Raw genomic sequence first — 13,887 nt, forward strand, 5'->3', positions numbered from 1 at the left:
GTGAAGGCTTCATGGGCTGAGTGAACCCACGACCCTGGTCCAACATCCCCTTGGTCCCCAAAGGCCAAGACGAAGGCTGATGCAAATACTAGGGCTAGGGAGCACCAGGGGGTAGGTGGCATCTCCCAGCGGCTTGGCTAAAGAGAAGGGGCCGGGCGTGGGGGGTGTGTGTGTGTGCGGGGGCGGGGGGGAGTTATCCACCAAGCCACGGAGCGACAAAGTTAATAGCAAAGCGAGCAGCCCTGCACCTGCCATGAGGCCTTTTGTTGATCCTGCCGGGCCAGCCAGGCTGTTTTTCCTCTCCCCGGAGTGATGTCAAGCAGGGGGCGTGGGCTGCCCGCCGCCAGCCAGCCAGGTAGATAAAGGAGTAGAGCGAAACAGGAATCCCCAGTTTCTCTGTCAAGCCAGCAGGGCCAGAGCGTCTCCCCGCCGCTGGGGCCAGGTAGGCGGCGGGGGGGCTCCCCCCCCACACTAGCCTGGGACGAGGGGTACAGCGCGGAACGTGGGGGGGAGGGCAAGTGGGGGCCCGCTGCCCCTAGAGCCGGCACGGCTGGGGGGCAGCCCCCCCCCCGTTTCAGGCGAACGGGCGCTCTCTTCCGCCTCTCTCGCTCCTTCGCCGGTTCTTTGTTCCGCCCTCCCTCCGTTCCTACTTTTCTTCCCTTCTTTTCTCGCCCCCTCCCTCCGCTTTCCCGCCTGCTCCCCGACCAGCCGCTCCTCCTCCTGCTGCCCGGCGGAAGCCGAGAGGGAGGCGAGCAGAGGGGATGCTTCGGGACAGGCGACTCTCTCCCCCCCGCCCGTCGCGGCGCCTTACTCCTGGGTTGTGCGCGGGGGCGGGCGAGACGGGAAGGGGAGCCCTGTCTGCTGCCGGGAAGGGAGGAGCTGCCGGGAGGGGCTCCCGCGGAAACACCTGCAGCTCTCGGCCTGTTTCGGGCTCTGGCAGCCGGCTCCGAGCTGGGCTGGCATCTCTGAGGCTGAGTGGGCCCACCCGGGCCTCTGCCTTGGTCATCGGCCGTCCCAGGCTCCCGCGTGGACCGGGAACCCCAGGCCAGGCCATGTCAGAGGCACCCGGGCAAACAGGCCCTGTTGGTGCTGAGCAATCCGAGGCCAGCGAGTGCCGACCTGAGGCCACGGTGATGGGCAGGGGGTAAGGACCTAGTTAGAGCCGACTGGGGAATGCAATAGACTCGGGTAGGGGGAGACCTGCCCAGGAATATCCCAGCAGGTTATGGAGGAGAACAGCGATGGCAGACGGGGGCTGGTCGAGCCAGCCTGCCTGGGACCCGGGAGTCCCTGAGCCCCATTGGGGTGTTGTGCTGGTGGGATTCTCTTTGGCCTCCTCCCTTGGCTCGTTTCCTTTGCTGCTGAGCCGATGCCTAGGGAAGTCAATAAAGGAAGTCAGCTGTCGCGGGCTCAGAGGGAAGGGCCGCTCGTGGGCTGGTACCTGCTTAAAAGGCAGGACACAAAGGGGAGGAATAATTGGTCAGTTCTCAGAATGGAGAGAGGTAACTAGAGGGGTTCCCCCAGGGTCCGTACTGGGACCAATCCTATTCAATCTGTGTATAAATGATCTGGAGAAAGGGGTAAACAGCGAGGCGGCAACATTGGCAGATGATACCGAAGTGCTCAAGAGAGTTAACATCCAATCCGTGTGCAGCGGCAGTCAAAAAAGCAAACTGAATGTTGGGAATCATTAAAAAAGGGACAGAAAATAAGACAGAAACTATCTTGTTGCCTCTATATAAGTCCAGGGCATGCTCACATCTCGAATATTGCATGCAGATGTGGTCACCTCATCTCAAAAAAGATCTCTTGGCACCGAAAAAGGTTCAGAAAAGGGCAATAAATATGATTAGGAGTTTGGAACAGGTCCCATATGAAGAGAGATTAAAAAGACCGGTACTTTTCAGCTTAGAAAAGAGGAGACTAAGGAGGATGTGATAGTGGTCTATAAAATCATGAGTGGTGTGGAGAAAGTGAATAAGGAAAAGTTATTTACTTGTTCCGATAACACAAGAACTAGGGGTCACCAACTGAAATGAATGGGTAGCAGGTTTAAAACAAACAAATGGAAGTTTTTTCTTCATGCAACATACAGTCAACCTGTGGAACTCCTTGCCACAGGATGATGTGAAGGCCAGGACTTTAAGAGGGTTCAAAAAAAGAGCTAGATAGATTCATGAGGGTTAGGTCCATCAATGGCTGTTAGCCGGGATGGACAAGAATGGTGTCCCAGGCCTCTGTTTGTCAGAGGCTGGGAATGGGCAACAGGAGATGGATCACCTGATGATTCTCTGTTCTATTCAGTCCCTCTGGGGCCCCTGGCATTGGCCATTGTGGGAAGAGAGTATATGGGCCTAGATGGACCTTTGGGCTGACTCTGTATGGCTGGTCTTATGTTCTTAAGGGCCTGCGCCCTTAACGCAGCCCTGCCTGGATTTTCCATCCTATTAACCCTTTGCGTGCTGCCTGCCTGGTCTCTGAACCAGAACCTGGCTAATCACGTGGCTGCGTGGCAAAGAGCTGTGCTGCGGCTGGGGGGGGGAGACTTCCTGGCCCCTCCTAGCCAGTGTCCTCCAGTTCTGTGGTCAAAATCCTGCTGACCCCTGAAGGTACCTATTGGCCAGAATCACAGAATCCTAGAGCTGGAAGAGACCTCAGGAGTCATCGAGTCCAGCCCCCTGCCCAAGGCAGGACCAATCCCAACTCAATTAACCCGGCCAGGGCTTTGTCAAGCCGGGACTTAAAAACCTTCAGGGATGGAGATTCCACCCCCTCCCTAGGGACCCCCTCCCAGGGCTTCCCCACCCTCCTAGGGAAAGAGTTTTTCCTAATGTCCAACCTAGACCTCCCCCACTGCATCTTGAGCCCATTGCTCCTCGTTCTGCCATCCGGCACTACTGAGAACAGCCTCTCTCCATCCTCTTTGGAACCCCCCTTCAGGAAGTTGAAGGCTGCTATCAAATCCCCACCCCCAGCCCGCTCCTGCATCCTCCCTCCCTCCCCACCCCCAGCCTGTTCCTGAACCCTCCCTCCCACCCAACCTGGATCCGAGAGACCCCGGGGGCAGCGTCTTGTGGGAGGCGGATGAGGCGATGGGCTACGTTTCAGGCATCGGCAGGGGGCCCGTCCCAGCAGCTTGGTGCATCAGACAGTGCTAAGCTGGGGGGGTTAACAAGGTGCCTCCTCGATGCTTTGTTCTGGCTTCATTTGGTTCCCGCATATCAGTTCGTTCCCCCCACGGCGAGCCCGCCGGTCAAGCCGTGCTCAGAGCTCTGATTTTGGCGTTGTCGGGGGTAAGCGGTGTCCCCGCCAGGGTGCCGCTCCGTGTCCTGCACGTTGTCGTAAGGTCAGGGGAGGAGATCTCGGGCTGCCGAGAGCCGTCTTCTCAAGCGAGTTGGACCGGGTGTCTCTGTCGCTTTTTACGGCTCCCAGCTCTTCTCCGGTTTGCTGATGGCTCGGGGGTCACCGAGTGCACGACCCTGAGGAGTCAGGGTGAGACGTGCCAATGGGATCCCGGGAGCCGGGTGCCCGGCGAGACGTCAGACGTGGGTCCCAGAGGTGCGCCACCGTATCACTTTGCAAATGCTTCGCATTCTAGGCCTGTGCTTTAGCCAAACTCCACATCCAGCTGCAGGTTGGACCTGCCTGCTCCGGCACACTGGGGACCTGACTGGTTCTGGAGGAGAGATTTTGCCAGACCAACGGAGGTCATATCAGACCAAGTGCTGGCTGCTAGGGTTGCCAGGTGTTCCAGCCCTGCAATTCATTTTCCCCAACTGCAAAGTGCAGGTAAAGCACCTGCCCCTGTAGAACAAGGCAGTCCAGTATGTATTTTCGCCTCCTGCCCAGTAAAAACATTCAGAAAATTCAGGACACCTAAAATGTCCAGTATTTTTGGACTTTTTTCCCGGCCAGGAGGCAAAAATCCCGGGTGCTTACCTGGTTCTGCAGGGGATCTATCCAGCCCGGAGCAGGAAGACAAGATGGTGGATGGCCATCAGCAGCCTGTCAGGGCCAAAAAACCTCAAAGGCATTTCTTAAAGGGGCCATGCTGTTTTTTATTTAATTTTTTTTGCTCAACAACTTTGGTCTCCCCCTATTTTTCCCTGGTGGGCTTTTTTGCGGGGGAGAGGAGGGCGTGTTTGGTATTTTTGGTTAAACCATCTGGCAACCCTACTGGCTGGCTCCCGCCACACTCCTGGCCCTGCTGCCCTGTTGGTCCTGTTCCCCCTTGCCTGCCACGCCGAACAGCCCAGCTCAGCCCTGCTGGGTGGCCCCACTGTGGCGTGCTGGGCTTCTGGCTGGCTGGCAACCCGTAGCCCTGCCAGCCTCTGGGTTCTTAGCTACCAGCTCTCCACCCAGACACTCTGGTCCAGCAACGTCCTGTCCGACCGGAGAGTCCTGGTTTCCAGAGCTTCGACCTCTCCCTAAATTCTCCTTCCTGTTTCACAGGGATGCAGTGATCTTTGCTTCACATCTTGCGTGGCTTTGCCGCCACCGTTAAAACAGGCTGCTGGGCTTCACCCTAGAGGTGGCTGCATTCCAGGGAGAGCGAGCGGATGCCTGGGCTCTGAAACCCAGGCTCGGCTGTCAGCTGGCCAGCGGATGGGGCCACGCTAGATGTCTCCAATCCCCAATAGGTGGGGCCATGCGAGATATCCGCTGGTGAAGCTGAGCCGCGATGCTAGTTGTCTGGAAAGCTACTTTGCAAAGTCAGGCCTTGAAATTGCTCCCACCCCCCTTCCCGGGCGGCACATAGGAACGTTCAAGCACAAACACCTCGGAAAGTTGCTCCTGACACAGCACGAGCCTGGGACCTTGACCAGAGACGGACCCAGAGACGGACAATGGACTTTGAGCTTCCTGGCCTACAGGGCAGGCAGCAACCTGAGGAGGGGGGAGGAGGGAGACAAATATGCCCTCCTCCCTAGGGACTGTAAATAAGAAATGAATGATTAAACCGCGAGATCAATGGGCCTCTCGCCTTGGCTGGTTGAACAAATTAAACTTTAAATGAGGCTGCTTTTCCCCAGGGCTCGCTGGTGTTGGCTGCGTGCCGACGTCCCTGGGTGGTGGTAGTGGTGTTGTTGTTTTGAGAGCTGTGAGTGTGCAGGGACATGGGTGCGTGTGTTCAGTCTGCCGGCGGGTGACCTGGGTGGTTTTAGGTGTGCACCTCGGCGGGTGTAGGCAGGTGGGTGTGTTTTGAAGCCAACCCCCTGGATTTGCCTGGAGCCAGGAAGTTGTTTCCCAAGAGGAGGCTCCCCGGCAGAGAACGCCCTCGTTTGCAAATTTGGGAGTTGGCGGATTGTGACCCAGTTTTCAGGGGCACAAGTTGCAGCCAGGGAGGTTGAGGTTGGACCTTAGGAAAAAACCTTCTTACCTGGCAGGGTGGTTGAGCACAGGACTAAATTGCCTAGGGAGGTTGTGGAATCTCCATCCCTGGAGATATGGAAGAGCAGCTTAGCCAGACACCTGTCAGGGATGATGTAGATGGTGCTTGGTCCTGCCGTGAGGGCAGGGGACTGGACCTGATGACCTCTTGAGGTCCCTTCCAGTTCTAGGAGTCCTGCTATCCTTCAGGCCTGGCTGGGCCTCTTAGCCCCCTTTGTCGAGACGGGAGGAGATCAGAGAAACACTGAGCTTCAGAGTTAGTGCTGACGTGCTTTCCGAGTGGCAGCTAAGATTCTAATAGCTCCGGGCGCTGATCCCCACATGTGAGCGATATTCCCTCACCCGTCTTATCTGTCTGTCTAGCTCTGCACTAAGCTCCAGAGGCTGCAGGTTCAGTTCCGCCTGTTGGTGTTACGTGAGCATTGCACAACGTAATGCTTTGGGGCAGGTCCCAGCGTGGGGGGTGAGAAGGAATCAGGCCGGTGACTCGTCAGGCCATGTTGACCGAACTCGCCTTGCTCGTTTGATCCCTTGTATGTGTGGAAATTAACTCTGTGGTGCAGGAGCACAGAGGGGATTAAAGAAATGAGGCCGAAGCTTGGTCTACACTGAAAACCCCTGGCCGACACAGCTGTGCCGGCTAATCCTGCAGTGCAGACTAGGGATGAAATAGTGTAGTCAATTAACTGATAAGCAGAAGTGTATAGGTTAATGCTAGAGACAACAAGCATTCCCCACTCCACCCCCGCGCTTGCCAGTGAATTTTTTAGCAGCCTGGTTCAGTCTTGGCTTGCGACTGGTCGGGGACCTACCCCTGCTCCATTTCTGCACTTAAAGTGTATTAGGAGGAGTCGGGTGGGCAGGCAGCTCAGCTCACGCCAGGTCCAGGATACCCCCGCTGCAGCTCCGCATTTAAAGTGTATTAGGAGCCGGGTGGGCAGTTCCTGGCTCAGTTCCAGCTCGGACTGTGTCCTGTGAGGGGATCTGGGTTTTAAACTGGCTCCCCTCATGGACCAGTTCTTGCCTGGCAACCCACGCTGCTGCCTCTGATACAGAGGCAGCAGCACGGAGTGACAGGGGGCACCTTGGGAGCAGGGCCGGAGCGCACTGGCTGCCGGCCCCACCCTCGGGAAATATAGACTAGTCGAGTCACCGCTAAGAATTCATGAGGTTACTCGACTATTCAAGTAACCGATATTTCACAGCCCCAGTGCAGACACAGCTACGTGGCCAGACGAAGGTTTCCGTTGATGTTGCTAATATCCGTCCGCGAGGTGGTGTTCCTGCACCGACGAAGACCCCTTCTGCCAGTGCGGGTGGTGTCTCCCGCACAGGCCTGTGCTGCCATAGCAACGCCGCCAGAGCTGTGCCAAGAGGGTCTCACAGTGTAGACACAGTGTAAGGAGTGTCTTCGGCGCTCTAATACCTCCCCTCTTTGACCCTGTCCCCACAGGGTCTCTCCAGCCCTGCTGGTTCATTTCAGCCCTTCGTTGGTTTCGCTTGGCACCGTGGCTCAGCTCAACCGCAGACGACAGGCTTTTATTTTATGGCAAGAAGTCACAGGCCACTGCAACACCCTCAGGTTTCAGGTTATAAACCTTTCATCCGACTGGGGGACAGACAGAAAACGTCCCCTGTCAGATTTGTATGGAGATGAGGCGTAACTGTGAGGGGTTGGACCTTCCGCTGGAGCGTTTGGCTGTTGGTGTCTCTCGTAAAGACAGGTTAATGGGCAGCTTGGACCCCTGATTTGCTCTGTGATCTACAGGGCCCAGTTCTCCTCCCACCCTGCCGTTTGCTGGTGGCCTAGCTCTGTGAGTCAGTGGAGTTATTCTTCATCTGCCCCAGCGTGAGAGACCGTGTATTTCCCTGTGTGCATGCCAGCTGTTGGTCCGATGGTCGCACTGACACTTAGGAAGGGCCAGACCCAGCGTTGTACAGAGGATAAAAGCAGGATCAGGACGTGACAGGTCAGCCCGGTCTCCAAAGCTCCTTGCACCGGTATTGACGTCAAAGCAAGGAACGCGTAGAGGAACGAAGAGCCAAAGTTACTAGGCGACGGCACGGCTGTAAATTGCTGGATGACGGGCTCTTGATCTTGAGGGTTGTGGGGACGTGGGGCTCGTTACAGCTAGAAACTTGCTCCGGGGCTGGACATACTGGACGGGTGAATTCTCGGTCTTTCCAGTTGGGCCATGCTTTCATGAGGGAGATGGGTCATTTCAGAAAATATGTTAATGAGGGCAGACCCTGGGGCTCCTTGCAACCAGCCACCAGGCTCCTAAGGGTTTGAAACTTTTCCAGGCACCAGTTTAAAAAGGTGTAGCAGACACGCCGTTGGACACAAGCGATTTTTCTACCCGTCTAGAGGGTGTCCGTCGCGGAGGCATTGGAGCATTGGTGCAATCGATATTGAATTCCTCCTCGCCCCCCCTTCTCCTCCCAAGGAAGCAGGGCAGGTCTGTTATCCCTGCTTTTATCCCTGAGATGCAAAGAGACCAAAGGCCACATGGTTAAATGGATTTAGGCACCTGCTGGGCAGCCTCTCTGCCTCTTTAGGTACCTAAATACCTTAGGAATCGGTTCCTAAGTGGCTTGTCCATGATCACAAGGAGACAGGGCATAAAACTGAATTCTCTAGCTCTTTAACCCCTTCCTCCCTGGAGCCTTTTTAGGCTCTGCCTCCCAAAGCCCCCTTTCTATCAGCCCGACTCAGGTCAGCGAGCACCCAGGCCCTTGGCCCCTGCTAAGGGTATGGGTCACAGCCGGAGTCCCAGTGTCACTGTGCAGTGTGGACACATTCACGCGGCGGTGAGACGCAGGCCCAGCAATTATAAACACACGCAGCTTTGGACTCCCCACTGCCGGATTCACAATGTTGTGTAAACATGCCCAAAAAACCGCAGTGAGGGTAGCGGTGCGTGTCTGTCACTTTAAAAACAACACATCGCTTTGTGGCACTAAGCAACATATTTAGAACAAATATAAATATAAAAAAGATAAAGAAGCATGCGCTTTCGTGGGTAAAACCCACTTCCTCAGATGAATTGGAGTGGACATCACAGAAACCCAGAGATCTGTATAACTGCAGAGGAAGTACCTGTCCATTGTAGGATCTGTGTTAATGAGGCTAATTAAGTGGGCTGGATGTGTCCCATTCATAGCTTTTGATGTGGAAATGGGGGACGTCAAAGGCCGGGGAAATTGGCTTTGTAATGCGCCCACCAGTTTAATGTCTTTATTCAAGCCCAGGGTAACGATGTCAAAATTCCAGCTCTCTCTGTAACTGGTTAGAGACATTCCTTTGTAGCAGACTGGCCACTTTTACATCCATGACTGAGTGCCCCGGCAGGTGAAAATATTCCCCTACGGGTTTGTGTGTGTGTGTGTGTTACCATTTCTGAAGGCTGATTTGGATCCATTTGTCGGGTTGGCTGATATCCATGGCAGAGGGGCATTGCTGGCACTGGACGGCAGCAGAAGACGTGCAGTTGTAGGCGCCCCTAATTTTGTGGCTTATGTGGTTAGGCCCTGTGATAAACAGAACGTCATGGCTTAGCTCTGGGGTCATTGCTTTAGCCCTTAGTGGCTCTCTTGTCTCCTGATATGACACCTTGCTCTCGTGGGTTGTGTTGTTGCTGGCAGCTACTGGATTAGCCGTCTAGTCAACATTCAAACTTTAGACTCAAACATTGCCCGCATCCGTGTGCAAATCCCTTAGAAGTGTGTGTAAACACCTCATAAAACTGAAACAATTTACCGGATTGGTTCACACACCGAGCAAAATCAGATCCAACACAGTCACGCCTGTCTTTTTATTACAATCATCTGGTGTCACTCAAGGGCTGATAGGCATCTGGGGTGGGTCTTTAAGCCCTTCTGAAGTGACTTAGGCGCACAAGTCCTAGTGCAGGTTAATCAGGCTTGTGCTCCTAAATTACTTATGCTCTTTTGAAAGTCACATCTGTGCAGTGTAACGCCGCAGGTATTCCGGGCAGGTACTAGTTAAAATGCTGCAGCGTCTTCCAGGCACAATGCGATATGAGAACGGGAGCTACCCAGCTTGCTAGATCTCAGCACTTTGCACTTCTGGGGCAGTTTCATCCCTGAAAATTGCCTTGTTTCATGGGGGCAGGCGCTTTGCCTGCACTTTGCAGTTGGGGAAAACGAGTTGCAGAGAGGGCCTGGGATGCAGCCAAGCTCTCTGAGGCTACGGCTACACGGCAGCGCCATTTCGGGATACTGGGGGGAGGGGTGTAGGGCTGGAACACCAATGCGGGCTCCCTGCTGGTGGGCGGAATCCTTGAACCCACGGCCCACCTGCAGGGTGGTGACGGGCCACGCTCTGAGACCCACAGCTCTCGCTGTATAGGGGGTCCTGACCTGGAGCTGGGTCTGTGGGGAGAATGTGCGGAAATTCTGCTGTGTTTGCAGCCTCTGGCTCGTCAGAGGACTTTCACCCCGGGCCTCTGTTGGCCTCTCGGCCCCTCGTGGGCTCTGCCCTCATTCAGCTCCTGCTTGTCTCTTGTTCTGCAGTCTGGGCCGCGCTAGTGGGGAGTTTACGACACAGCAGCCGGGCTGGCTGAGCTCCACACACAGCTGCGTCTCCTCGTGGCCCCTCCAGTCTTCTGACCATGCCTCTGTGTGACTGGCCCGGCTCCAGAAACCCTTCCTTTCCCTGGATCTCCCCAGAGCCACAGCCAAGGCAGATGGTAGAACCAGCATCAACAGACAAAGACTTTATCCCTCATCGCCCTAGCCAGGAGGTGGGGTGGGGAGTGGCCAGAGACTCTGCTGGTCCTATGCCCTTCCTCAGCCCACGGAAAGTTGCTTTTTGCAGCCTTGGAACTTCCCAGAAAAGCACCCAGCTGTAGAAAAGGGGTCGTAACCCCGAGCCAAGCAATCAAGCCCCCCTGGATGGCGGCCCTCAGCCACGGCAGTTACAGGATTTGGTTCAGCTGGAGTTAATGGCTAGACTTGGGCATCTCTGTCCAGAGTCTGAGCCTGCGGCTGGTCCTTTCCACCTGCATTCGGAAGCGGAATAGGCCTGGCACCCGGTAGGGTACAGTCACGAGGGGTAGCGACCCGCATGCCACAGGGCACAAAGCAACGGCGAACAGCAGGGGTCAGGAAGGAACCTGGGGCTGTGTTGCAGAGCTCGGTGGCAGGGAGGAAAACTGCACTTTCCTCTGATGCATTCAGCCTTAGTCACCGTCCGAGGCAAGTTACCAGACCGGGTTGACTTGGTTGTGGCCGGGCAAGTGCAGTGAAGGGCTGGGGCTCATTGGGCTGGGCCGGATGGACCACGGGTCCATTCCAGCTGGACAGCCCCTTTGATGTCTCTCACTCACCCCTCAGTCCTGCGCCACACGGCGCAGCCGGGCCGTGAAGCACGGGGCTTTTCTCCTTGACAAGGGCTCAGGACCCCACAGCGCCCTTGCTAGGATCGGAAAGGTCTCCGTCAGCTGGATGGCCCAGATACCAAGGGGGTGAGCTGTTGCAGGGAGGGGCCAGCTGTTCACCCTGTGGAAAGAACCAGGTGTAGAACTGGTTTAGCTAGAAGCAGGGAGGCGGATGGGCTGCGGGGTAGGGGGAGAGATGATCCGTTCCATTCGGCTGGGCACTCGGCTCGGTGCCTTGCTGGTGGTGCCAGGGGGACTCACCCCTGTACAGAGGGTCTAAGCGCCACCTAAATAGTGGAGGCAAATCCCATCATTTTGCCCCAGAGAACTTTTTACAATAAATGAATTCAAAACCATAGAATTTGTTCCTTACTAAAAAATCCCAGCCAGTGTTCCCGCTAATCTTTTCCACCCACGTGCAGACTTTTCCCATGCTTGTGTGGAATACATTTTTTATGTGCACCGCGGCTTGTGCAAATGTGCACCACCAGTAGAAACACAAAATCTAGTTGCAGGCGCTCTGCTAATCAGCGGGGCAACCCTGGAATCTCTCCTGAGTGGCTGCACAAGCACCCAGCTTACAGGGAACCCCGATCCCAACATTAGCAGACTGATTATGATTGGGAAGCATGTCCTAAACCCCTCAAATGCAGCCACCTCTGGAGCAGGGCACTGCTGTTTGTAACAGCTCACACCTGACATGGGATTATACCTGCAGTCAGGGTGTGGAGAATTTTGCACCGGGGGTGGAATGTAGGTCAGCCGAACGCAGTTCCCCGAGACTGGGATTTTGCCAGGGGCCTGCGGGGAACACCTTGGTTCCAGTGCAAGGCAGATGTGCATCACATCCATGTGATTGGGGACAGTGTGTATGTGTGGGTGGGGGGGTTTACACGCGCTTGAAAGATTTCGGATTGAAGGCCCCTGGACTTTCAGTCATGGGGGGTGGGTAACGGTAGGGCTGGTGGAGTCAAGCCCCCAACACCGCCCCTTCTGCCCAAGCCCCGCCCCACGGGAGCCAAGCCGCCCCCAGCACTATGGGGAGGTGGGGCGTCATGCAGTCCTGGAGCACACGGCACGCGCGCCCCCAGTGTGCCTACAACAGGCTTCTGGGGGCGGAATCTGGGGGGGCCGGCTGGCAAACTCTGTCCGGCCCATAGGCCATCCTGGACTAAGTCGTATCCCCCGTGTGCCGATTCCCCGCCTCTCTGGGCAGGTGCCTCACTGGCCCTCTGTTGCGATAATTAATTATAAGGCACCTGGCTGATCTTTGGGCACCAAAATACCTTGAAAACCTGACTCTCCAGGCTTCCTGGCAGGGGCCATTCCAGGTGGGTGCAGAAATCCTGGCCAGGATTTACCAGTGATCTTGCCTGGGAACAACTTTTCTCTAAGGATGCGCAGGAGCCGGGCATGGGGCTGGCACTTTCTACCTGTGGGTTCTCTGCAAAGGCAGGGGTGGATTCCTCTTCCTCCCGGGAAGGGCTTCTGGGTGCAGGTGGGGAACTGGAATGAGACGGCTGGGCCCAGGCAAGGATGTTCCCCTTTGAGTGTCAGACGACTGGCCATGCCCCGTCCGTGGGGCAGCCCCCCATGCCAGGGAGCTGGGGGGGAGGAAACACCCACAGGGTCGGGCAGGCTGTGGCCCCATGCCCGGCCTCGCCATGGTGCCTGGCAGTGCCCGTTGCGCAAGCCGCCTGGCACTCGTGGCTCGGCGTTGCAGTTTGTCGGGGGCGGGTGGATGTTTTCGAGCGGGATCGAAAAGGCAGGAAGCCGGGAGGGTGAATCACAGCTCAGGGCCCTCCTTAAAGGAACCCTGCCCCCTTGCCTCCGGGGCCAGGGTGGCGTGAGTCAGAGCCCACGGGGGAGGGAAGAAAACAGCAAGAAGTTGACACACTGAGAATCCTTCCCCAGCTCCCTCCTCACCCCAGCCCAGACCCCGTCCTGGATGAACAACACTGCTATGCCGGGAGATGTCAGTGGGGCAGGGGCAGGGGTCTCCGAACGGGGAGCCTGGCATTGCAGGGAGGCTCCTGCCTGGTAGGGGACGTGCCCCTTCCCCCTCCCCCATTCCCCCATGCTCATGGAGCTGCAGACGGCTCCAGCTTTAATACTTCAGTGGTTTTAATGATGTTCTCCCAGGCCCATAAAACCTGCTTGGGTAGCGACACCAAGAGGAGGGGCCGGGGGCTCTCTTTACCCCCCCCCCCCCCGCAACTGCATCAGCCCCAGCCAGAAGGAGCTGGCTGGTTGTGCCCACTCGTCCATGCCCCTGACAACCGGGGGGAGGGGGAGGGAGAGCGGGTTCGCTGGCAGCAAATGCAGGGCTGGATGGATTCAATCAGGGCCCGGCGACTGGTCATGTGTCCCCCCCTGGGGTTCCCTGCTAACCCTCAGCAGCCTGGGAGAGCCTGCCCTCAGACCCCCTCCCTGCCCGCCACAGGCCTCCGCCGGCCCAGCGGGGTGGGGAGAGTTCGGTCTCATGGCTGGCAAAGGGGGTGAATGTGATGGAGTGATGTAGTGTCAGTACCTTGCTGGTCACTATGCTTGGGCTGTGGGCTGTGGGCAGTGGGTGACCCCTACTGGCCAGTGTCCAGAGCACTGCCCTGCAGGTGGGTTGCCGAAGACCCAACCGGTCTGACCGGTTGAGGGCAGCCAGGGAACTAGGAAGTGAGGGTTGGGGGAAGGAGCAGTCTGGGGCTGGAATCATGAAGGAACCAGTCTTAGGAGGGGGCTGGAATCTAGGGGCCCAGGGACCCCATCTCACGGGGTCTGAGGCATCCTGGCCCAGACTCCGTTAGACACATCACGTCTACGCTGGGCAGTATCTGGGAGAAGCAATAAACCCCTCTCTGTTCTACTGGCTGGTGGAGTCTGTTCTTGCTGCTACGGGGCTGCAGGATCGGAGGAACCCCAACCCGTCATCACAGCTCCCTCCCCCACCCTCCAACCAGTGGGCCACCCAAGAGTAGTATGAAAACCCCAAAGGCCCGGTTCTCCCTCCGACCATATCTCTGCGTGGGGCAGTCTAGCTCCTGCCATGTCTCCCCGGACACCACGCCCTGGCTTTTCCCTCCCTGGGAGCCAGGAGAGG

At 56.8% G+C, this 13,887-nt stretch overlaps 1 protein-coding gene across 5 annotated transcripts in view; it reads left to right on the forward strand.

Annotated features, from left to right (window-relative positions):
* The window catches only part of GRB7 (growth factor receptor bound protein 7), a 52,855-nt gene that overhangs the window by 18,171 nt on the left and 20,797 nt on the right, over nt 1-13,887 (forward strand). Inside the window, exon 1 of one of the 5 annotated variants that reach the window (XM_075911585.2) lies at nt 260-355. The exons of 3 other annotated variants lie outside the window; for them this stretch is intronic. In XM_075911585.2, coding sequence (XP_075767700.1) covers nt 313-355 — 43 coding nt within the window. In that variant the 5' untranslated portion in view covers nt 260-312. Of the gene's footprint in view, nt 1-259; nt 443-13,887 lie in introns of those variants that run through there. One more of the 5 variants, XM_075911586.2, reaches the window with a different exon arrangement.

Source organism: Pelodiscus sinensis, chromosome 29 (genome assembly GCF_052426305.1).
Source record: "Pelodiscus sinensis isolate ZL-2025 chromosome 29, ASM5242630v1, whole genome shotgun sequence".
NCBI classification, from domain to species: Eukaryota; Metazoa; Chordata; order Testudines; family Trionychidae; genus Pelodiscus; species Pelodiscus sinensis.